The 27,028-nt window shown below is 35.2% G+C and overlaps 1 protein-coding gene across 1 annotated transcript; it reads left to right on the top strand.

Moving 5' to 3' along the window:
• Window positions 1–2,765: 2,765 nt before the first annotated feature.
• si:dkey-63b1.1 lies at window positions 2,766–26,774 on the top strand. Its single transcript, XM_001344080.5, has 4 exons — window positions 2,766–2,859; window positions 21,187–21,296; window positions 22,212–22,306; window positions 24,052–26,774. Exon 4 carries the CDS (start codon window positions 24,059–24,061, stop codon window positions 25,145–25,147), a length of 1,089 nt encoding a protein of 362 aa, XP_001344116.1. The 5' UTR covers window positions 2,766–2,859; window positions 21,187–21,296; window positions 22,212–22,306; window positions 24,052–24,058; the 3' UTR covers window positions 25,148–26,774.
• Window positions 26,775–27,028: the final 254 nt, after the last annotated feature.

Genomic DNA, 27,028 nt, shown 5'->3' with positions numbered 1-27,028 from the left:
AATGAATTTACTTCAGCTTTGCTCCATGTTTCTTGAACACTCAGTAGTGTGGACACTTCAATTAAAACTGAAGTATATGCTCTGGGGTTTAAAGGGTTAAAGGTGTGAGAGGTAAAAACACAGTGTAAAAATGTATTTTAACAGTAATATACTGTCAATTTACACAACAGAAGTAGACTGTAAAAAAACAGTATATTGCTGGCAACCACAGCTGCCAGTAGATTACTGTTAAATCAAGGAAAAAACAGTATTTTACTGTAAAACCTGAAGCCAATTTCTTCTGTCTGTCACCGTTGTGGAGGAGAGTACAGCCAGTGTATGAGTTAAAGATGAACAATGAACTGCTGATGTTATTCTGCATGTTTCTCTATTTAAAGATAGCGGCTGTTTAGTTGCTGATGCAGTCAGAATCTCTCTGGTGATTCCAGATTTACATGTATGTGTGCTGTTGTGAAAAATAAGACATTAGAGTTAAACCGAACTTTTCCAATTAACTAAAATAAGTTATCATTATAAGTATGCTTCTAAGCATATATAGCACATTACTTCATAAACTCATTCAGCAGTTGACCAAGTTGAGGCAGTTGCTTTCAGTGAGCAAAATGAGTTCACTTGAGTATTGTGTAAATCAATGTAGTCCATGTATTTTTACAGCAACATACTGTAAAATAACAGTACATTGCTGGCAACTGCAGCTGCCAGTATTTTACTGTTTTTTAACGGGACAATTTTTAACAGTGTATATATATATATATATATATATATATATATATATATATATATATATATATATATATATATATATATATATATATGCTTAATATTTTCTCACCCTCAAGTGTATCTAAACCTTCACCTCCTAGACCACAAAATCAGTCTTCGGTTAAACAAGCATATTATGGGCAAAATACACTGTATGGGACAAAACTATTATTTTTGGTTTATGTCCTAAAATCATTTGAGTATTAAAGAAAGATCATGTTCCATGAAGATATTTGGTAAATTTCCTGCTGTAAATATATCAAAACTGAATCAAATAAAAAAATTCTGATTAGTAATGGGCATTGCTAACAATTTATTTTGGACCAATCTGCTGGTGATTGTCTAAAGAAGTATTGATGTATTTATTACATTTCTTGAAAGCTCAGATTACACATATGTATGTCTTTGCTAAATGACATCCTATCCTAACTAAGTATACATTAATGGGAAATGTACTTATTCAGTATTCAAAAAATACACAATTATCAATTTACACAAAATTGACACAAAGTTGACACGTGTATCTGGTTTTTGTTATTTTCTTTTAATCTGTTATTGTTATTTTTTCGTTATTTAAATTAATTAATTATTAATTAATCAATTGATTTATTGATTGATTGATTATTTTATTTTATTTATTTTTATTTTTTTTAACATTTATGACCCTGGACTGATAAACTAGCCATTAGATCAATTAAAACCAACTATTATAACTATAAATGGGCAAGGGAGTGGCTTATAGGTATGCCTCTCAAAAATTGTTAAGAGCAATACCAAGTTTTTATTTATTTATTTTATTTTATTTATTTATTTATTTTTACTAATGAAGTCATATGAATTGTTATGAATTAGGCACTTTTCTGACAATACTTGTGGTGCAGAAGGTGATGCTAACTGGTTAGCATATTATCTTTGGACGGCAGGGGAGGGATTGTGTTTCAAAGCCACACCTCCTGAAATCGTGAATGTGCACACCTTGACATGGCAGCAGACAGCCCACTAATTCATGTCATTTGCCAATTAGAAATGTAGTAAATGGCTAGCCGGCGGCGAGCAGGATTTACACTCACTACTTAGCAACACATGCTATTTCAAAGTGAGTATTCAGAGTAGCATGGTAAACAGTACAGGGAGGCTGTCAAAAAATGAACCAATGTGAATATAAAAGCAACTTTAGCTCAGTAAAGCAGGCAGGGTGGAATAGCACTACTTACTGTTGTTTTGTTGTTAAACTAAATACAAAATCTACATTATCGATGCTGTAAAAGGTCCCTTATGTTTTCAGTGGCTGAACAACACTTCAGTGCATAACCCATTCAAAACACAACACAATCTTCATCATCTTTGGAGGACTAATACTTTTAAAATGTAACATGACCTGTCTAATGCTGTGTTCACACCAGACGTGGAACGGGCGAATAAATTGCGATATTCGCGCGTAAATAGCCTTGTGAAAATTTCCCCACAAGAGCAAGCTCCTGATTGGTTAACGCAGCAAGAATGTCCCTTTAATTTTAGATTTTTGAACTCGAGTGATTCTCATCAATCGCGCAATATGTTCAATTCGCACCACACCATTCGCGGATTTCGCACCATTCGCCCCCCATTCGCGCAATTCAAGTCATTTGCACCGCAGGATGTCTATTTGCACATTTGCATTGACTTAACATATAAATCACTCGCGCTTGATGCTTTTTCCGTGTCTGGTGTGAACACAGCATAAAAGAAATTCTTCAGCCATGGTGTCATCCTTTCTCCAGTGTGCAAAAGTAACTCCAATATTCAATTAGGATTTTAAAAAGTTTTAATTCAGCATTTGATTTTCTCGTGAACGCACGGCACGCATGCAAGCCTGCACATGCAAATGGCAGATCTTCATGAACAGAGTGTAACTCTACGTCAGCAGAGGGAGCCCTTGCCCAACTACTGACTCAGGTCCGCTTCCTCTGCGTTCACTTCCTGTTTGTGCTGTATTCTAGTGAGAGCTCAGGCCATGCTTCCTTGCGAAGTATTGCCAGTTTACCTGCCCTACCAAGCGTTGTTCCAAGTTACTTTCATAACTGCTATCCTGTGTATGACCCTGCCTGCCTTGATCACGTACGTTCTCTGTCTTTGTTCTCTTGAGTGGTTTTGGACTGATTGTTTTGATTCTAAACTTCTGCCTGCACTCTGACTACGCCTTCTGGATTTGCCTGTGTTTGTTGACTGGTTTGGACTGCTTACATATTGCAGACTCTTCGTCTGTTTACTCGTTGATGTGTCTGCCTAATCCCTTTAATAAACTTTTGCATATGGATTCTAACAAAGCCTCAGCCTCCTCGTTACACAGAGATGCGCAGAAGCCCAAATCTACATTTGTTGACAGTTTGAGCTACTTATTGGAATTATGGGAGATGTTGTGCTGATAATATTTAATTGGATGAACATTTTTTTAGTTTTATGCCTAACCCAGAATATAAAAATACATATAAACACATTTAGATCATTTACTTAAATCAATACTTTTGGACTGTGAAGAGGCTTTCAACCAGCACAACAAAAATTGTTTCTAAAGACCATCGTCTAATGCGTCTTTAAAATCAGAAAATAAAAATCAAAAATACGTTTTATGAGTTTAAATTGTTGATTTAAATTTTATGTTAACAGAGTAAGGTTATGAAATAAATATCAAGTTCCACAATTATGGAAATATATCAAAAATTATGCATCACTTAGAACATATTTTTTTCATCTTTAAAGACAATCTTTTCATTATTGGGATCATTTTTCAACTAAATATTGTTTAATCTCAGCAAATTGTATGTAAAAAAATAGTAGTTTTTTTTTTTTATCTGGAGGAAAAAAACTGTAAAATTATGGCTGTTAAATTAGAGAAATTTACTGTAAAATAGCAGACGTTATTTTAGAGAAATTTACCAGAAATTTAAGGAAATCTCTGTATTTTAACGTCCGTTATGTTACTGTAAATTTCTGTAATTTAATGGCCTTTATTTACGTATTTAATGACATTTTTATTATATTTATGATTGCTTTTGTGGTCCAGGGCCACATTTTGTTTGTTATATGTATATATAATGATAATGACATACATATAATATGTATGATATAATGATATGATGATTTTTATGATAAAACATTTCTGGAACACCTCTGCCTGAAATACTTTGAAATTCTCTGAAATTGAGTTCAAGATTCTCAGAAGCCCAGAGTGATCTAATTGCCATGTGCTGTAACTGTCCACTCTTCACACGTGTCAGAAATGGTATTTTACTTTCCATAATCTCCAATGTCAGCTTCTAAAGTCACTCTATACTCACAGAGCAGTTCTGTTTTGCACTTTAAAAGTTTGAAACACTGGTGTGGGGTTATACTTTAAGTAAATATCCCATTTCACATATGTGCTCTCGACAGCCAAATAAACATGAAACTAAATTGACAGCAGTCAGTAAAAAGCAGAAAAAAAAAAAAAACATGTGTTGATAATGCTGTGGAGGTTTGCATGAGCTCTACAATTCAGCAACATTTTGATTAATACAGTTGCTCTAACCATTTTATAATTTTCCTAATTTATCTAATTAATATTACAACGACTGATATTTTGTATTTTATTTTTGTCTACAAATATTACTTTTTTTTTTTTATTGTTGTTGTTTGTCCAAGCTTGACTCTAACTTTCAAACAATTTTAGGTTGGAATTTGTGGCATTTTCAGTGTTTATTGGATTCACAAAATAACTTTTCATATGATTTAATTTTAAATTAATATTATATTTCTTATTTATTAAGACCAAGCAAAGAGTATAAAATCAAGATGAATATTTTTGCTCTTTCACCATTTTGTTAACTGGCCTATTTATGCTGAAATGTCCACTGTAAACAATGTATTATTATTAAATAATAAAAAATAATTATGTTTAGGGTTTTCGAGACATCAGATGTTTTAGTGTTCAGGTTATAGATATACTTCTGCCTGTTGTTTATAGCTCAATGACAAATATGATTGTGCAACAAAAAGGCTGTGGGGGAAATTGTAAATTTAATTGAAGATGTAGAAAGTTCTTAGAAATAGAATACTTGTTAGAGCTGGGAACAATCTGTAGGATTTTATATCAGCCGTTTAACATGTTCAAAATAATGAACATAATGCAGTGTCACTTTTTCAATTCCTCAGGCTACTAATTTTTTTATTAACTATTGTTGTTATTATCATTAATAATTATCTTGGCACAAAAAAGATTTGTTGAATTCTATTTTAATTTACTATTTTATTTTAGCATTGACTCCCAACTTAAGCATTTAAAATGTTTGCTATTATTTTTATTATAAATTACATCGGCTTTTGTGTACAGTAAATTTGTTGATAATTGTATATTTGTTGATTAATTGTGGTATTTGAATATCCTTAGAATTAAATATTTTAATGTTATTTTCAGATAAAGCAGTGATTAAATGTTTAAAACATTTTAAAGAAAAAATAAAACATACATAAAAAAGTACTACACATAAATCATTGACTCCAGGCATTAAAGCAGAAGTCAGAAGCATTAATTCCTGCTCTCTGCATGTTTTTTGAGCATGACTCAGTGATGTGTGTGGGTGTTTCTACAGAGAGTTTCTGGACTCAAACAGCTAGGAGGATTATCGTTGAGAGTGTGTTTGTGTGTTTAACTTGGTTCCAGAGTTCTGTCAAGAGCCTTAGGGGAAGAAGACACCAATGTTATTGCCACATAATGAGGAATCTCTGCGTTCAACACTTCCTAATGAGAACACTTGCTCCCTGAAGCTCACAAAAAAAAGAAAACAATGGGACTGTTTTGGGAAACAATCTACAAAAGCCACACTGTAAAAAATTGCTGTTAAAAAACGGTCAGATTCTACAGTAAAATAATGTTTTTTCACTAAAACAGTAATATTCTGTTAAAAACAGTGCTTTCTGGGTAACATTTTTGTTTTCGAGAAAGAAACCAACTGCAGAAAACTGTGAGCGAACAAAGTTCAGATTCGATGTTTTGAAGTCTGTGTTTGAAATCACGCTTTGTGTCCTTGTTCACTATTTCATACACTAGTTAACTAATATAGTTCACCTGACAGTTTTAATGAACACTAATGAGTGAATTCAGACACTGATGAACACCTGCTGTTAATAATTACAATTACTGAAGAAAATAAACAAGAAACACAAACAGTGACTTGAGTTACAACATTAAATAAAATCAAATAAAATAAAACAGCTTCAGTCTCAGCAGAGGATCATTAAACAACTCCACAAACAACAGCAGACACACACTTATTACTGACTGATTTGACTTCCATACTATTCTCATTGAGATCCAACAGAAATTAAGGTGTTTTTTGTGTCACCGTAATGGAGAGAGGGGCTGATTTAGTTGGGCTCTTCACCCTTGAACTGTTTTAAGAAGATTTTCCATCTGCTTGAATACAGAGTTTACAAAACGTTTGTACTATAGCAATAAAGTTGGGAAGTCAATAAATAGAGAAATCTATTTATCTGAAATTAGTTCTGATAAATGTTTTGGTATAAATCTGGAAGAAGGGCCACATTCAATAGATTTTATGCTTAGTTGCAGGTATTAATTTAATTAATGAGATGTGGAAACAGAAAAGATACCTCCGTAATTGCTTAACAGTTAAGAAATAACATACAAAAACAGTTCAGTTATGACAAATACACACTCAGACCTCATAAATCTGACCTTGTATCTCAACAATGGTAACATCTCAAATGTTTCATGCTGCAATGCATGCTGGGAGTGGCACTGTACAAATATCCCAGCATGCATTGCGGTATAAATAAATGTTGTATAATGGTCTAACAGTTTTCTTTATTTGGGTTTGATTCTGCTGTTGTTTATGTTTAGACTTTCAGTTGCCTGTTTGTGAGTTAAACTGTTAATTTTGTTAGTTGTCACCATTATTGAGGTTCATCCGCTGATTATTGATGTCTCTTTGAGTGCGATTTACACCATAGAGCAGTGTTATTGTTTAAGATATTCTTAAAAACTTCCAGAAATCATTGCATATATAGACATCAAATGTAAAACAATAGATTTAGCATTGAATAGGAGCAGTAAATATTATTACACTAAATGAGAACAGACTCTGCCGTTTAATAGCAACATGAACATCACCAGATCTTATTTAGGTTTTTGGCTGGCTTGCCACAACAAAGGAGCTTTTTACACAACGTTCTTAACAATTGCAGCAGTCAAGATATATAAATGTTAAAAATGACAGGGCTGAGAGCCCAACTAAAGCAAACTCTGTTCTCCATGATGGTGACGTAAAACTTTAACTTTTTCTCAAGAAGAACTTTAGTAGATGTTATACAAAAATACATGTATTAAGTAATAAGTGTAGCTGGTGATGATGTTTGTAGAGTTGTTTAATCATCCGCTGATCATTTAAATGATTTAATCATTTGTTGTTCTACAGGTTATTTCATTATAAAGCTGTGACTAAAGTTTTGTATGTTCTGTTCTTGTTTTTTCCCTTCAGTATTTCTTCATTTGTTCATTGTTAATCCTCAATTATCATTTAATTAGTCAGTTAATTAATGAATTTACTTCAGCTTTGCTCCATGTTTCTTGAACACTCAGTAGTGTGGACACTTCAATTAAAACTGAAGTATATGCTCTGGGGTTTAAAGGGTTAAAGGTGTGAGAGGTAAAAACACAGTGTAAAAATGTATTTTAACAGTAATATACTGTTAATTTACACAACGGAAGTAGACTGTAAAAAAACAGTATATTGCTGGCAACCACAGCTGCCAGTAGATTACTGTTAAATCAAGGAAAAAACAGTATTTTACTGTAAAACCTGAAGCTAATTTCTTCTGTCTGTCACCGTTGTGGAGGAGAGTAGAGCCAGTGTATGAGTTAAAGATGAACAATGAACTGCTGATGTTATTCTGCATGTTTCTCTATTTAAAGATAGCTGCTGTTTAGTTGCTGATGCAGTCAGAATCTCTCTGGTGATTCCAGATTTACATGTATGTGTGCTGTTGTGAAAAATAAGATATTAGAGTTAAATCGAACTTTTCTAATTAACTAAAATAAGTTATCATTATAAGTATGTTTCTAGGCATATATAGCACATTACTTCATAAACTCATTCAGCAGTTGAGGCAGTTGCTTTCAGTGAGCAAAATGAGCTCACTTGAGTATTGTGTAAACCAATGTAGTCCATGTATTTTTACAGCAACATACTGTAAAATAACAGTACATTGCTGGCAACTGCAGCTGCCAGTATTTTACTGTTTTTTAACGGGACAATTTTTAACAGTGCAGTCATCTGTAAATATTTAGAAAATACTAAATTGAAGATTTTGAAGAACATTAATAATTAAAATGTTGTTTTCTATTGAAGTTGTAGGGCTAAAAGGAAAACATCACATGAACCTGAAGTTGCTGAGACTTTTAGTTTTTTAATTTACTTCTATTTGAACTGAGGCTTTTATTTTGCACATTATTCCCTTATAACCAATGTAAGCAAACAAAGCAACAAAGGCAAACAAGGGTAAGAGGGGCGTAGTTACCCAAATAGCATACAAATGTTAATCAAAGTTAATCTTCCTGCGCATTTTCCGCCATTATAATGAAGCGAGTTATATTCTATATTACAGTGCTCGCTTATCTTCTGCACCAATATATGTAGAGGATTAGGTTAACGGGAGGAAGAGTCATTTGAATGGGGCTTAAAACGAATTGACTCTTTAAATCTGAGCAAATAATTCGTCCAGCGATCGTTCAAACGGACAGTTGAGTTTATTATGGCTATTGCTATCAAAATAAAAACCCATTAATGTTTAAGCAGGGGAACAAGATCGAAGTTTAAGACATTAGATTTGTAAATATACACAGGCACCTTTTTTGTACAAAATTAAACTTTATTGACTAATCTAACTGAAACTACATGTAACACCTAACAAAAACACACATTCATTCAAGGGTAGAGAAAAGTAAAGAAAGTAAAGTACGTGGTTGAGAGAATGTAATGATGGAAAACCTTGGATTTTGTAAGAGCAAACCAAGCAAACCAAACATAATCAATTTAACCCTTCTAAGTCTCTTTAGGGTTGCATTTAGTTTACACCAATTCAGATGGAAGTGTCCGTGATGTGAAGAAGCTCCCTTTGTTGAGCACGTGTCTGGCTGGTGGTTCTTTTGTCCTCACGAGGCTTGAAGTGGGGTGGAGTCGGTTGTTTTAAGTTGAAGCGGCAACGGGCCAGTCGTGATGGCTACTGGTTTGCAGCGCACTAAACTTAACTAGACTCTCGATAGAAAATGATGAAAAGAAGGTATCAGAGATGTGAATGTCTGAGCTGTGCGATTAACCCATTTCGTCTGGGTACCCGCCTGCTCCCTGGAGTCCTCTGGGTTCAAGCCTTTCAACAGCCCGAGGTTTCTGGGTCTCTGCTTTCTTGGAGGTTTCTCTGCTTAGGTCTCTTTCTTAGGGCGTTGCTATGACTTGTTTTAACCTTAACTTCACTCAACTTAACTTGCTTTGGACACAAGCTTTATAGGGAGGGTTCGTATTCACCCTCCATGGTCTTCCAAGTTGACCAATCGGAAACTTACTTCCTTGAGACATGTTTTATGACCCTTTGTTCGAAGTATAAGGAGATTTGCATAGGCATTTTGATGCAAACTGATCCAAAAATGTCCAAGTCTCTTAAATATTAATATGTAGCACTCTTTAACATAAAATGTAAACAATCGTTCAGTACACCAAATTAGCTTCCAAATGACTTCAAACATGAACTGTTTATGAGCTTGTTTAGCTTCAGTAGAGTTAAACATTGCATGCCGAAGTATTAAAACCATAATATTAATACAGGAGTAAGGGAAATGTTGCAAAACACATGATTACACTAAAGAGAGAATAAAGTTTACATTAAAACATTAGTCTTAAGCAAGAAGCTTATAGTCCTGTTCAGTTCTTTTGTGCTGTGCTGTGAGCACATTCCTTTGGGTCATAAATACCTTGGAATCAGATTACAACTGACCATTCAGCCTGTTATTTGCAGAATTTGGTGCTTAAGTGGTCCAGAGAAGATATGTCAAATGTGGCCCCGTTACCTCAAAAAGTAAGTCAACCACTTTTGACAAATATTTGGCACAGTAAGCTTCGGCTAATGTAACTTTGAGCCTGAAGTGGCTCAGAGAAGATATGGCAAATATGGCCTAGTTATAACATATGCCGACCACTTTTTTGATTGGTCACTTTTGAGAAAGATAAAGTACAGCGATCATTTGATAATTATAGGGTCAAACCATAGGTCTTTGACATGGCAGATATCGGTAGTATCGGTATCGGTAGTAGCTAATTTGTGACCCAGATCTGGCAAACAGGAGCAGACCACCCTAGAGCCATCATTCCATTCAGTTTATAGTCTAGATGTAAGTTTCTGGTGTAGGTCAGATCTGGGTCAGAATAAAAGCAAACTGTGGCCAAGAACAGAGTACGTTCTGCTTCATTTGGTTGAATTTGGGCTGATATATGGTATTGCTGTGGCTTAATTGTGCCACAGATCTGGCAAGCAGGAGCAGACTGCCCAAGTGCCATCATTCCATGCGGTCTGTGATCCGGATATGTGTCTGGTGTGGGCCGGATTTGAGCCACATGAATTTTGCTATCTGAGTAAAAGTATTGCAGCTGAAGCTTTCAAACTGATGATCAGAAGGTCCAGAGAAAGACCACCACTCTAAACGTGGAAAGGAAATGGTTAGACTTTGAAAATGACCAAAACAGACACAAACTAAACTCTGTGTATTTCCTTGCACAGAAGGAAAACAATGTTCACTAAGAAAACAACGATTATACATTAGGATTTTAGAGTTGTGGTTCAGTAGTTGTGTGAATGACGCTGAACACCTTCTAAGATATGTGTTTTTGCTTGTGCATAAGCTGTTTGTGATGAGTATTGCTTTCTTTAAAACTTTCTCATCTTTACCAGTAGTCGGTGGTGTTTTTGTCTGTGTATTTTACATCAAGATAACATTTTTCTAAATGTTGTTCTGAAAGTAAAGCAAGAGCACAGTTCCGACCCCAATGATAAAGATGTTCAGAAATAATATAATTTAAATCACTTTAAGAGCAATTTTCTCCAGCTAATAACAATAAAAAACTGACAACCAATTAGAATCCATTGAGCTATATCAGTAAAAAATGCTTGCAAAACTTTATTCTACAGACAACATTGTGGAGAAGCACTGCTTGATGTTAAGTCCTAGCTCTTTTCAAAGATTAGTTAGATATCTTGCAAATAATTGGCCATGGGAAACCATGTCAAAAATGCATGGATGTTATGCAAGCCAGACTTAAAAATTCACTCACTCACTATCCTTCAACTTAATCCCTGAATAACGGTCAACACGGCTTTAAAACTGAAGTGTAAAAATAAAAGTACCTCTGGTATCCAGTGCTAGTTTCAGCATCTGTGTTCTTTGAAAAGCTGGGAAAATAATTAGTGTTGTTTCATTCTACGAATGTTACACTGACTACCCTCTCTAAATTCAGTTCACTTATACTGTATGAATTGCACAAGCATGATTCACTGGTCAGATGCACTAGTAACACACTAAGGATCTCTGCTGGTCACAAGGCATAATGCAAAAAAACTACATTATCTAAAAAATAAACAGGTCATTAATGTTCATCAGTGTTGGCGCATATATTGCTTTATTGTTATTTATTGCTATATTTATGGTTGCTGGGTTTGGTGTGAATGGGCCTTTACAAAGGTGCAATGTACAGTAGATGTTAACACTTCAAAGCTTTGCTGTTTAACCATTGCATGATTTAATGGAATACAGTAGTTTACATTAAACTTAAGTATAAAATTCACAATTTTTTTCTCCGTAAATTGTAAGTATTTATTTATTTTTACACAATATATCAGTCACACTGACCACTTACGTGAGGAAAATCAAGTCATGATTTTTATTTCTCAGGCCCCTTTAAAGACTACTTAAACCCTTACTAGCACTGTATTGATAACCTTGGAGATGCTGTTACCTAATGTGAAAGGGCATGAAAGAGGATGTGTCTAAGGAGAGAAGTGAAGCAAAAACAGGCAGGCTGTCCTCCATGTGTTGTTGAAATGAGGCAGTGGATTGTGCTGTTTGATGGTGACCCAGAGTCTCATGGGCAGACTAGCCTTTATTAGCAGCAGGTTCACCTCATCACACACTGATGAACTTAGAAAGCACACACATCCATTGGGAGCCTGGAGCATTTGAGAGCATAAGAAGTGCTAGTGAGGTGAATTCTACAGGAAAATGTGCCGTGTATCCAGAGTTTTGACCAGCAGAATCAGAGCAGACAACTTTGTAGTTTATTCTGTTTAAGAATCATCTATCAAAGCCAGGCTGAAACTACAGCAGTCAGCCAAAGGGGAACATATTCTCCAGATCTCAATACAGTAGAGCACCCATGGGTTTTAAAAATATTAAATATTATTTTATATATTATATTTATATATTTTTAAAAGTTTGGGGTCAGTTTTTTATGTTTCTTATTTTAAGCAAAATATTCTGTATATTATTATTATTATTGTTATTATTATTATTATTATTATTATTACAGTGATTTCTGAAGGATTATTTAACTCTGAAAACTGAAGTAATGAAGCTGAAAAATTATTGTTAAAATCACTGGTATGAATGATTAAATTAAAGTATTAGCTACTTTTGAACTGTTATTTTACAGTGCAATAACATTTGACAATTTGTACAAAATTTTTGATGGAAAGATTATTTTAAACCATTTAAAAATCCTACTGACCCCAAACTTTTGACCACCGGTAGTGCATCTAGATTATACACACACACACACATATATATATATATATATATATATATATATATATATATATATATATATATATATATATATATATATATATATATATATATGATTGAGAGTGATTCCTGTGACGCTCCGGGAACAGACGAGTCTCGCAGACGTCCAGCTTCTCCAGCGCCTAGACTGCAGCTCTGTACAAGACGTTTGGCCAGAGGAGCCTCCCAGCTAGCAAAATTCATGTGGCTCACATCCGGCCCACATCAGACACTTACATCCGGCCCACATACCGCATGGAATGATGGCACTTGGGCGGTCCGCTCCTGTTTGCCAGATCTGTGCCACAAATAAGCCATAGCAATATCAGATATCAGCCAGAATTCAACCAATTGAGCCAGAACTGACCCTAATCTGGGCCACAGTTTGCTTTGATTCTGGCCCAGATCCGGCCCACACCAGAAACTTACATCTGGACCACATACTAAATGGAACGATGGCTCTAGGGCGGTCCGCTCTTGTTTGTCAGATCTGGGCGACAAAAAAAGCCAAAGCAATACTTTAGGTTTACAAAGCAAAAATTAGGCAGAATTCAACCAAATGAATCAGAACTGACACTATTCTGGGCCACAATTTGCTTTTATTCTGGTCCAGATCTGGCCTATTACTTATAATAAGTAAAGTTCTTAAAAGTTACAGCAGCCCAAAAGAAAATTTATATCAAGAGGTTCAGGGCTATGAGCCCACCTAAAGCAAATACTTTTCTCCATGATGGTAACTTTAGTCTATGTGGTCCACATATGTTTTAAGATAACTGGGCCACATCTCCTCTGGGCCGCTTTAGGCTTACAGGTTTAGGTTTAACTTTATTTGTCACAGAGAGGAAATTTGTCTTGGGCATAAAAGGTGCTACAACATTGTCTAAACAGACAGTAAAAATAAATAAAACAAAACAATTAAGAACAAACAGTTAAGAACATACATTGTTTACAGAGTAAGACCGTATATAAATATAAATATATAAAACACAGAACCCAGTCTAGTGCTAGCGCACTGCAGGAGCAGTGTTATTGGTAGAGTTCAACAGTTTTATGGAGGTAGGAACAAATGAAAGCTTCAGTCTATTAGTTTTACACACTGGCATTCTCAGTCTTTTTCCTGATGGTAACAGCTGATATTCACTGAAAAGGGGATGCTTAGAATCAGCGCTAATACGTATTGCTCTTTTTATAGCCGCCTTTTTTTACAGCCACATTAGCCAGAGCTAACTGTGCCAAATATTTGGCAAAAGTGGCCCACATGTGTTTTAAGATAACTGGGCCACATTTGCACCTACACATGTGAGCCACTTTAGGTTTAGACCCAGATTATCCTTAAATGACTATGCCACTATTTTGCCAACTGTGGCCCACATTTGTCCTCCATCATTTGGGGCAAGTTGATCATTTTCCACATGGGCCACACCAAGCTCACGTTCAGATTAAATTTAGCCATAAGTGCTAAATCTTTGCCTTGAATGGCCCAATAAATGAATTTAAATCTTTGGCCCCCCTTTGCCATTGTACAGGTGGGCCACTTCAGGGTCACATTCATTTTGTCTGGGCCGAAGGAAGACCACCAGTACCGCATAACTCCCTAAAGTCTTTTAGGGATTACATATGATTACATATAATAACATTCATATGTAATCTGGGTTGGTTTTTCTCAGGGTTTTTTAATTCTTCACTTTCGCCAATTGGTGAAGTTTTTTTCCTTGCCGCTGTCGCCACTGGCTTGCATGGTTCGGGATCTGTAGAGCTGCATATCAATGAATTTGCTTCTCAGTGTTTGGACTCCCAGTGGTGATTATTAAACCACACTGAACTAAGCTAAACTGAACTGAACTTAAACTTTGAAAACTGGACTGACACTGTTTTAATTTACTATGATCTTCTATGTGAAGCAGCTTTGACACAATCTACATTAAACATAAAAGCACAAAAGTGCTATACAAATAAAGGTGAATTGAATTGAATATATAACTATACACACATCTAAACACATTTTTAGACAACCTCTAACATATACAACACTCATAATTATTGCTAAACAAGTGTGACACACAAAACGTTAATTTAATTTTAAAAATAACTTATTAAAGGTGCAATTGGGGATTAAAACATTTTTTTTTGTTATGCTGGTTGAAAGTTTCTTCACATCTTAAAAGCAATAATTAAATTTAGTTTAAGTCAAAATGTATTTATATGTATTTGTGGGAGGTGTAGAACCAAGAAAGTTTGTCAATTCAAAACATTCAGCCTGAATTAGTGCTTAATTTGTAAATGAATGATTTCCAGAACAACCAAATGAGGCAAGCAATATTTGCGTCTTAATAGACGCGTAAACCTTTTGAGTTTACTAGCTTCATTCGTGCATTAAATTCGCTTTATTCACGTGTCAGATTCACTTCACAATAGATGTAGATTATGATCATGATCATGGGCAGTGCTTCTCTGACCACTCGGTGACACTAGCTTCATTGCTAAATGGCTAACATGGACTTTATTAAGAGAGTAGCTGTGTTTATGCACTTTAGGAAGGTTGATAAACAGCGTTGATTTGTTTGGTGCCATGTTTGAGTCCACTTGATCCATTCAGAGATGTACCCAGCTCTGTGAGTTTATCAACTCCTCCAGAAACATTACCTAGACAATGGAAGCTTTCAGCTGTGCATCGACTGAGCCAAGGCCAGTTTGATGAGCTGTTGTCCAGTGTTGGCAAGCGAACTTTACCCCAGGACACAAGCAACAGGTGCTAGGTCATAATCACATCCCTACAAGAACAAGCTCCTGATTGGTTACATGCCACCTCATTTTCTCGTATTGTGCTGCAGGATGTCTATTTGCTTCTTTGCATTGGCTTAATGTGTAAATCATGCTTGATGCTTCATCCGTGTCTGGTGTGAATGCAACATAACACCACTGACATTCTGGACCCACAGGGCCCACCATATGAACTGTGCCAGGGTGCGTTTCCCAATTCGTTTGAGAAGTGTAAGTGCTCAAAATCGGGCTCAGGCACGGTTCAGTTGCCCGGCCCTGGCCTGGCTGGAAGAGATGTGTCAGTGTGCGGTTCACTTGGGCTTTGGTGCCATACGCTTGTGAGTGCAAAGTGTGCCTGAGCCCAAAACTGAAGACGCAACATCACTTTAGGGGACTGTTTTATATGGATTTATTAATCATTCTTACTTTTCCACGAACATGAACTGTCATAGTTTATTAAAGACGTAAACCCCTCGCTACACATTAGCTGCACCTTCAGGAAACCTCCTAATACCTGCAACACGAGGACATTTATGATAATTTATGAGCGTCAAAAGTGGTGGATCTGTTCAGCAAAGTGCTTGACTGTGTGTCACTGCATCCCAAATGACTAAAAATAATACAAAACGATATAACTAAGGCAATCTCCACTGTCCTGAGCGAGAGTGCTTCCCTTCGAGCAAACTGAACAGTCGCATCATCGATGATGTAAGTGTGCTCAGATTCAGTAGGTAAAAATGCAATGTGAGTGCAGGCCGGAGGAAAGCGTAATGGGGGACATTCACACTTTGGCACAGTTTAAGGCAACTGTACCTAATGTGAGTGCGCCCTCAGATTACTTCACTATTATGTACCAAGCAAAAATAACTCACTCTGTCTAATCTTCAAGAAGATCCCACAGTTACCTCTTCCGTCAGGTTTTTTGGCTGACTTGCAATTGCTTCTGTCTCCCGCTTTCCTGACCCAGAGGCACAGCTTCATTTCTTTTGATCAGGCTCAATATCAGATTTACTCAAGATTTAAAAATAAATAAATAAAAAATTATATATGCTTGACCGCTTCTTTGGCATTTTGAAAATACAAACACTATTTAGGAAGACCACTATGCCTCTGCTTGCTGTTTTTCACTTGGACTCATTCACATTCTCTCTATTGCAAAAGTTAATGCCAGATCAAATAAAGTAAATGCCGAAACGCAAAACACAAATATCTGACATTTCCCGGAACAGGATCCGGCTCAAATTAAGCACTGCCCCGACCATTATGATATGCTCTCCTACCTGCTTAGCCAGAGAATGGCAGAGAATGGCAAGCAAACATCAACAACCTTCTTTATTTTTTTACATTTGGTATTGTAATTGTTATGTGTACTATAAAGTTTTATTTCTGATTTAGGTGCATTTATTTGCTCAGGATGTATGGCTTATATGGGGATTTGTAGGGTGGGATATCGGCTTTCAGTGCCATCAAGCCAACATTAACAGTTTTCGAGATCTCCTATTGCATCTTTAACCTTGTTACACAAACACATAACATAATAAGGTCATTCAACCAGATGCGGTCTATACATTGTTTCCCAGCACCATTCTCTTGTTTGCTCAAACATGATGATCCTGAAACTCTAAATCATCTTTGTTATATAATTAGAGATGCCACAACTTGTCTCGGTCTCCTTTATTTGTTTTAGAGAAATAACCTGATGAATGGATTGTCCTGTGATGTGCTTTTGTGCCATGTTTTCCATGTTCTGGATAGTCAAATCTGATGACAGGAGTCACTGATTGCTCCCTTGTGGAATAACTCGGAAGTCTTGTGGACAAATTGTACTGGACGGATAATTGCTGCTCTGTGTTGAATATTACGCCACATCAATTTACGGTGATCATACTTAGAATTCACTTTACCTCTGTTTAGTGTGCTTAACCAAGGAACAAGTCTTCTGTTTCTCTAATTCACACAGACAATAATGGAAACAGTTTATAATTGGCCTAGTTATTATTGTTATTTGTAATGATTGATTATTGATGATTATTTTTAATTGCACTTAATCAAATTTGTGAGTTTGTGTATGTGGGTGTGTAGTTTTGTTTACTTTGTTAATCATGAAATTCGTATAAACATATGTGACATTAATCTTTAATGTGTGCAATTCATTCATTTATTCATTTTCTTGTCAGCTTAGTTCCTTTATTAATCCAGGGTCGCCACAGCGGAATGAACCACCAACTTATCTAGCACATTTTTACACAGCGGAGGGCCTTTCATCAACAACCCATCTCTGGGAAACACACACACACACACACACACACACACACACACACACACACACACACACACACACACACACACACACACACACAAACACACACACACACACACACACACACACACACACACACACACAGTTGAAGTCAGAATTATTAGCCCACCCTTTTAATTATTATTTTTTCTTTTTTTATTATTTCCCAAATGTTTAACAGAGCAAGGAAATAATCATGCACAGTATGTCTGATAATATTTTTCCTCTGCAGAAAGTCTTATTTGTTTTATTTCAGCTAGAATGTAAGCAGTTTATATATTTTTAAAACATTTTGTCAAAATTATCAGCCCCTTTATATTAAGCTAATATATTTTCCCAATAGTCTACAGAACAAACCATCGTTATACAATAACTTGCCTAATTACCCTAACCTGTTAACCTAATTAACCTAGTTAAGCCTTTAAATGTCCATTTAAGCTGTATAGAAGTGTCTTGAAAAATATCTAGTCAAATATTGTTTACTGTCATCATGGCAAAGATAAAATTTTTCCGTTAAACAGAAATTGGGGAAAAAATAAACAGAGAGGCTAATAATTCAGGGGGGCTAATAATTCTGACTTCACATCTTGAAATATATATGTATATATATGTGTGTGTGTGTGTGTGTATGTGTGTGTATATATATATCTTCATATAAAACCAATTAATTAAATTAAAATAATTCCAAATTAAATGTCAAGGAAATATGGATGTGGTATGGGGTTGAAACAGTCAAAATCTCAAACAAAAGCATTGAATATAGGACAATTTCATTAAAAAAAAGAAAGAAAAAAACATTGCACACATTAGGGCGATGCAGTGGCGCAGTAGGTAGTGCTGTCGCCTCACAGCAAGAAGGTCGCTAGTTCGAACCTTGGCTCAGTTGCCGTTTCTGTGTGGGGTTTGCATGTTCTCCCTGCATTCGTGTTTGTTTCCTCCGGGTGCTCCGGTTTCCCCCACAATCCAAAGACATGCGGCACTGGTGAATTGGGTAAGCTAAATTATCCGTTGTGTGTGTGTGTGTGTGTGTGTGTGTGTGTGTGTGTTTGTGTTTGTGTGTAGTGATTTCAAAGATGAATTTTCAACAAATGATCCTTCACACATGATCAGTCACATGATCCTTCAGAAATCATCTAATATTAATGATTATTAACATTCTATTAGTACTAATGGTAATAATAATAATAGTAATAATGAACTGAGTAATAATTTTTAAAACTACATACAATAAATAATAAATAAATATTGAATAAATAAATATTTAACTTTTTTTACATTTAATAAATGCACTGTGATAAACAATTTAAAAAAAAAAACAAATTCTTTAAAAAAACAAAACATGAAAACCAAAAAACAAAAAAAACAAAAAAAAACTGACCCCAAATGTTTGATCGTTAGTGTATTTACACATATTTATTTAATTTTCTATGATTTTTTTTTTTTGTGTAGAAACAAAAAGGAGCTGTAATAAATCTGTTTTTTTAGAGCGTCATTTGGCCAGTCAAATTTATACCGGAACTAGTTACCATAGAAATATTGATTTGCAAAACAGTCTCTCTGTGGACCTCCTGCTGCTCTCATTCCCCACTGTCTGACGCTGCTGTTGAACACATACCAGACATGCAGCAGTGAGCCAGTAACTCTCAGGAGATTGTTGAAAAGCAATAGAAACAGCTGAAGGATTTTATCTGCTCATTTTTTCATTGAAACATAAATTGTTTAAAATATGATTTACGAGCAAGACCAGCTTTCTCATTCTTTCTGTTTCTCTTTCTGTCTGTGTTCTGCGTTATACTTAAACAGGGAATTAGCAGAGTTTGGATAGTCAAATTCAAAATGACATTTTATGATACAAATAGAGCTAAAACACCTGCTCTTCTTCAACATTCTCGCCTAATTCAGGCTGCATTGACAACAGAAAAGTATCATTTATCTTAGAACTCCTGTATAAACTGTGCTGCCTGATGCCAGACCCAGATAACAGATGCAGATGGCCTCCTGGTCTCCTCCACCCCTGACCTCCTCTGAACCTCCCACAAAAGTGTTGCCACCACCAGCTTTAATTAAGCAATCCATCTCAGGTGAGAGCGAATGTGCTGATTACAGCACCCACTGTCTGCGTGACCTGCTTTATGAAAAGCTGAGCAGAAAAGTAAACCAATCAAGAATGATATAAAGACACTCACTATTTATATTTTTAGAACCAATAATGCTGCATAATTGTAAATATTCTTATATAAATATGTGTATTTCTTATTTGTACAGTTAAAAACATGTCAACAAATGCACATATTGCACATAAACCATCTAGTTGTACATTGTGAAAAAAAGCAGGTAGGCAGGTGCCGGAAAAAACAAAACAAAAACAAAAACAAAAAAACATAAAATAAAGGGAATTATAGGTTCACAAAACCCTCAAGTACTTTTTTTTTTAACAGATTTGTGCATGTTGCGTATCAGTTAAGACAATGTTAGCACCTGTCAGCTTTAATTGTGGGGAATTTTTTTTTATAATTTTAAGCTTTTGTCAGCTAATTTCAGCTTCTGGGTTTAAAATGATTTTTGGGGCGGGATCCAAATCGGCGACATAGCACAAAACTGCAAGTGCAAAGATGACGCGTCGGTTTCTGATTATTATTCATAATCATAATCAATGCGTGTGGGTATAAAACTTATGCCAGAATAGCTGGTCGTTCATTCCCCTGTGGCAACTTCTGAAATAGCAACAAAGCCGAAGAAAAATTAATGAATGGTTTTGCTTGTATGGGTGTTTAGATATAAGCATGTACAGTACATTAAAATTGCATTATAACAACAGCACCAGCTTTGGTGTGTAAATGTGTGTACTTGTTAATGTGGTTCACAAGGACACAAAATTGTATAATGACTTTTTGTTGTAAGTCATTATAAATCAATTTACATTGTATAATGATTCTATGGTGATGTATGTGTGTAATGATTGTATAATGACTATAATGAGTCATTATAATTATTTACATCTACACTATTAAGATGGTTTAAAAGAACATTTCTTGTTTGCTTGTAATTCAGCGACTAAAATTAGATTAGATTAACAAGCAGGCTCATGCTGAAAACATACAACTATATGCATTTATGGAGAGCGCCAAATAAGTGCCAGGCGGTACATTTTATTGCATTTTTTTTTTTCTCAAATTTGCCAAAAGCCACTATGTACGCTTTTTGAGTGCCATTTACTCCTGCTGTTGTTGTATAAATTCACCAAGGGTCACTGTTGACTGACTGACTTATTGACTGATCATCACTCCTCCTTTCCTAAACCCAACCAATAGTGTTTTCAAAAACACTGATTGACCCCTTCCACCCACTTCCCTAAACCCAACTGAGAATTTAAAAAAAAGCAATCAAGAAAAAGAAAAGCCCTCGCCGGATTTTTACCACATTCTCACCCTGTTATTTACTTGTTTGTTTTATTTTTTGGCTTCTGTTTTTATATTACCCACTTTCTGAAACTTTTCTTCACCAGACTCGAACCTCATCGTCATGGTCAACTTCTCTCTGTGACTCAAGACCACTTGCATACATAACGAGCAAACTGGACAAACTGTTGACAGCGGGAATGCCGTCTATATGGAAGTAAGTGATCAGCTGGTAAGCGTGAAAAGGAACGCCGTCATACCACCCTGTAGTGTTTGTTTTAAAGACAAAATGCAGCCATACGTACTTCTGGCTACATAATCACAATTTCCAGAAATATGTAAAGGGCTACATTTTCAGAATGAGCCTATGTTAATAGTGTGGGGCATTTAAGATCAACCTGTCAAATTTTATGCTGTAGGACAGATGAGCCTAGAAAAGGAGAAAAAGAATCAGAAGATGTCAACAGTATTGAAAGAAAGAAAGAAAGAAAGAAAGAAAGAAAGAAAGAAAGAAAGAAAGAAAGATTTTTTTTCTCATTTATTACGCATGTCAGTTTGATAAACTAAAATAGATTATTATAAATAAATACTCCAATAACTGTTGTTTATAAACAATTCCAAAACAATTTTAACTTACAGTAGTAGTTGGCTAAATTTATTGCAAACTTTATTGAGAGGAGTGGAGAGACTGGAAACATATTTTCAAACTCAAAATCTAATATCCATGTCCATGGGTCAAGGATAAGCACTTTAGATTGTTTGGCCTGTTTACAGAACTCAACATTTGCTTTTATTAGGTTTATGAGAAACCCTAAAATACTTTTTCAAATTATTTCTGTAAGAAAATAAATCGGAGATGTTTTATTGCAAGATTGTGAAATTCTTCTGGAATACAAGCTTAATGTCTGCCTTATCTACGGTCGTCAGTCTGAAGATTTGTTAAAAAATGCAGCGTCACACTTGACTCACAATGTTTATCTTCATATCAGCTTCATAACAGTTATGCGTGCAAGTGTTTTACTCACTCGAAAGACAGCCAGACCATGACAAATGGAAAGTGAGAACAGATCCAGGCGTCCAGTGACGACAGTCTCATTACGCGTTTATAAGAGCGCCTGTCTGATCTCACCAGTGTCTAGTTGGAGGAGATTCAGCTGGACAACACATCGGAAGTTAACGGACTGTGACTCTGGACATACAACCTGGAGCTGACACTTATCATGAAAGGTAGGTGAGATTCTAACAAGGCCTAACAATGATTGTATTCAAACGGAAAGTTTATATATATATATATATATATATATATATATATATATATATATATATATATATATATATATATATATATATATATATATATATATATATATATTACAACTACTTAAATATTACCAAATCATTTTATCCAGTAACACTTTATTGCAAGGTGTTATTGTTACGCATGAAAAGTATGCACTATAGTATTACAAATGCTTACATGCAATTAACCTTTAGCCTAACTTGCATTCTAGCCCTAACAAAAAAAAAAAAAAAATCTAATTACTAGTATTAAAATCTATAATTGATCATTAATTAAACTAATATTTCATTTTAATAAATCTTTAATTCTTAGATGGATGGGAAGGGAGATTCCTAAACTGGGATTCAATATGTTTCAAATTTTTATAATCCACCATATTTTGTATGATTGCTTCTGGAAATACTTGGAAAGTTTTTGCTCAGGCAGATGGATCAGTTCCAACAGATGACTAACCTTCATTCCTTGAGTTTGTCAAAAGATTAATGTACACTGTAAAATACTTACTTAATTTACCTTTAAAATGTGAGTAAACATATTGCGCTAAATCAACAAGTTGTTTTTACTTTAAAAAGTAAGTATAGCCATTGACAACTCTTATAATTATCACAGGTTGTTTACTTAATAATTATATGGCAAAGAGTTTTCTCTCTTTTGTAAATGGTCACTTAATCGCTTTTTAAAGTGTAGTCTACAATATGCTACAAAATAATATTTAACTACTTCACAGATTGTTACTTACCATCTTGTGTAATCGCTCAACTAAAGTGTTTAAACTAAGTTTCACTCCAAAATTGCATTTTTTTTTATTAATTTGCTATCTAATTTTATTGTCTATTTTCTCCTCTGCTTATTGGTTATTTATTTTGTCTTAGCTATTTTAATTACCAAACTGAATCACCTAAAATCATTTTCAATCTGTAATTACTAGTAATTTTGATAGATTAACTTACACACTGTTATATTTTCTTGTAAACTGTAGTTCGATGACCTTTGCTTCATTAATAAACTTGTATGTATGTTGTTTAGCAAGGGTTCTTTCATATATATATATATATATATATATATATATATATATATATATATATATATATATATATATATATATATATATATATATATATATATATATATAAGCATTAATACACTTCAATTAAAAAAAAAGGCAAACTTTTTCATATGTTCTAAAACGTCGACACTGGGGCTCAGTGTGTAGCGTTGCCACCCCACAGCAAGAAGGTCACTGGTTCGAGTCCTGGCTGGGTCTGTTGGCATTTTTGTTTAGAGTTTGAATGTTCTCTCTGTGTTTGTGTGGGTGCTCCGTTTTCCCCCACAGTCCAAACACATGCACTATAAGTGTATTGAATAAACTAAATTGGCCATAGTGTATGTGTGGGTGTGAATGGGTGTTTCCCAGTACTTTTGTGGCTGGAAGGGCATCCACTGTGTAAAGCATATGGTGGATAAGTTGGCGGTTCATTCCGCTGTGGCAACCCCTGATGAATAAAGGTACTAAGTAAAAAAATAAAATGAATGAATAAATGAACATCATCTAAAACTTCTGAACACTGATTTGGTGGAGCTTCATCCATTTCATCTTAATTGACAACTTTTTTGCTGTGTGCATTTAAATACAATTTAGATTGTATGCTAAAAAACCACATCTATTTCATAGTGTCCCAATGGAGCTGAACTCTTCGACTCTCTTCTGCAACGACACAGTGGCCTGGACATGGCTGTCTTCTGTCCAGCCTCCATTTCTGGCTCTTATCAGCATCTTGGGAGTGTTGGGAAACAGCCTGGTCCTCTGCGTGTTCAGCCTCCAGCGGAAGCCGTGCAGCGTAGCTGATGTATATCTGGGCAACCTGGCAGCTGCAGACCTCATTATGGTCCTCTGTTTACCCTTCTGGATGGTCACCATTGCCCAGGACTACCAGTGGAACTTTGGCCAGTTGCTCTGCAAAGTGATCAACACTGCCATCCCCATGAACTACTATTGTAGTGTACTTTTTCTAGTGCTAGTCAGCGTGGACCGCTACCTTGCACTGGCCAAACCCATGAATCGCACTAAAATGAGGTGCCCTAAATGGGCCAAGCGTATCTGTGTGATGGTTTGGGTGGCCAGTTTCATTCTCAGCCTCCCAAACTTGCTTTTCCGAAGAGTACGTTTCTTTTCAACCTTAGAAGTTGAAGCCTGCTACCTGGCATATCCTCATCCAGCCTGGATTCTCCAGCGCAACCTTACAAGAAACTTAATTGGATTCCTGGTTCCACTGCCAGTCATTTCACTTTGCACTTTTCACATAGTCAAGGCCCTTAAAAATCGTAGTCTGATGATTCAGCCGAGAGTTCAGACAGAGAGAAAGGCTGCTAAACTTGTTTTGACAGTCCTCATTGTGTTTTTCTTTTGCTGGACACCCTTTCAGCTGATGCGACTCCTCAGCACCCTCGACTACTTTCAACTTGTTTCTGGATGTTTGTGGGAGGACATATTGCAAATAGGCATTCAGCTGGCAACCTATTTAGGGTACAGCAATAGTGCAATAAACCCATTCTTGTACGTCATCGTAGGAAGTCACTTCCGGAAAAGAGCTCTAGGAGTTTTTCAGAATCTTTTGTCTTTTAGAAGGAAGAGCAGTTCTTCTGTTCTCACAAATGTCACTGTTATTAGCAAGTGCGGCGACAGTCCTAAAGACAACAGAGTGACGCCACTGACACTGAAAAGAGTATATCCACCCCTCACACATCAAATCGTGAGCAGGTCATCATGAAGATGCAAAGAATCTCAAGCAGGTCAACGTCAAGTTTTGATCTAATCTGTCAGAACCGTGTGCAAATAATTTACAGTAATTTCTTGTAACTGAGGGGCTGTTTACACATTTTCAGGCAAAAACTTGAAACTTTTTACATATTATGTCTTTTAGTCTACATTACCATGGCATTTTTAATTAATCTGGATGTTCATTGGATTGTCATATCCATTCAAACACTGTAAAATAAGAGTCTATGAAAAAAAGTTGACATTAAGCATGATGAGTTTAGGGAAATGTAGGTTAATATAAAGCACTAACAGACACACAACAATGACAGAGTATTTGTTAGTGTTGTTGCTAACGCTTCATCAGCAAAGAGCAGATTTACTTTACATTACAACACACAAGCACCAAGCCGACGACGACACATTGTCATTTCCTTACAGGTGCTGTTTGCTAGTATACTACACTGTTTTGCACCAAATACTGGCATGTGATTTGTACTGGATACCTTCAACTCCCCATTGAAGGGTTTGATCTCTATTTTTCTATCCATTTTAGTACTTTAAAGTACCTTTATGTGGGTTGCACATCTGACATGAGGGGACATTCAGCCCTCCGCCACATCTATAAAATTCAAACATTTTGTTTATGAGAGTTCACAGAATTCCAGCATTGATGCTAACACTGTGACTGCATGGCATCATTGCTTTAGTTCTCACTGGCAATCCAAATGCAAACTGTAGTTTTTGAGAGATCTTCCTGGCGGCTTTTTCTAGTAACTGAGTTTCTATAGTTTTGATACACTATACCCTAACATCACAGTAAATGTTTTAGCAGAGCAGTTCTGGCACATTTGTAAGTGTAATGAAAAAAAAAAAAAACTCATTTATGTGTTATTGTGCTATATTATTTTACTTTCCCCACATTTTTTGTCATCTGTCATAGCCGAGGTCAGTAAAAAATATGATGTGAAGATGGCAGAATTGGTGGAAAATTCCTGCTCACTCAAGTGTTACAGGATATAAATGATTACCTGTGACTTCTCACTAAAATTCTTTCCTTGTGTGTTACTGAACTTCTGTGGACTTGTCTTTTAAAAATGTCTACTTGTACATTTTACAATCATTAGTTAAAATAAAGAGAATGTTTAATTGTGAACCCCATTACTCTTTATTACAGCATTTTGTTACAATAGTTCATATATATGAAATCCTAATGACCCCAGACGTTTATTTATTGATCTTTATTGAGAAAGCAGTGTACATTTAAAATGAAAGGTTTTAGCCTGTGTTTTTATCATTATTATTATTATCATTATAAAGACAGCAAATGTATATATGGGTGTGTATTTAATGTTTATTTATAATATTACAGATGTTGTGTTATATTACTCAAAATAATTTAAACTGACTGTTTAAATACTGTAATAAATCATACTGTGATACCTGACTATGCCATTGATGTAGCTTGTTTTAAATAAAGCAAAAGTCACTGTTAAAATGTGTTTAATTTATTGTTGGTTCAAGCAACAAAAGGTTATTAGATACAATAAAAATCTCGGTAAGGATGCACCTGTTTCCTCTAGAAGCTTCCTCCCTGCTCATTCATTGTGTGCTGGCTATAATAAATTGATATGTCCTTCATGATGGTGGACTTCTATTGATTTTTGGGACATGGAGGGCCGAGCGGGGAGAAAACAAGGAAGCATCAAATGAAGTATCTAGGTGTGAATCACTTTGAAAAAACATGGCTGCCATTTGAATAAATATCAAATCTGATATATATATATATATATATATATATATATATATATATATATATATATATATATATATATATATATATATATACATTTTTTATATATAATTTATGTATCAAACATTTTTTTGTTGATAG

The sequence above is a fragment of the Danio rerio genome, chromosome 20, assembly GCF_049306965.1.
Source record: "Danio rerio strain Tuebingen ecotype United States chromosome 20, GRCz12tu, whole genome shotgun sequence".
Classification (NCBI taxonomy): domain Eukaryota; kingdom Metazoa; phylum Chordata; class Actinopteri; order Cypriniformes; family Danionidae; genus Danio; species Danio rerio.
This window is presented reverse-complemented; position numbering and strand designations above follow the sequence as displayed.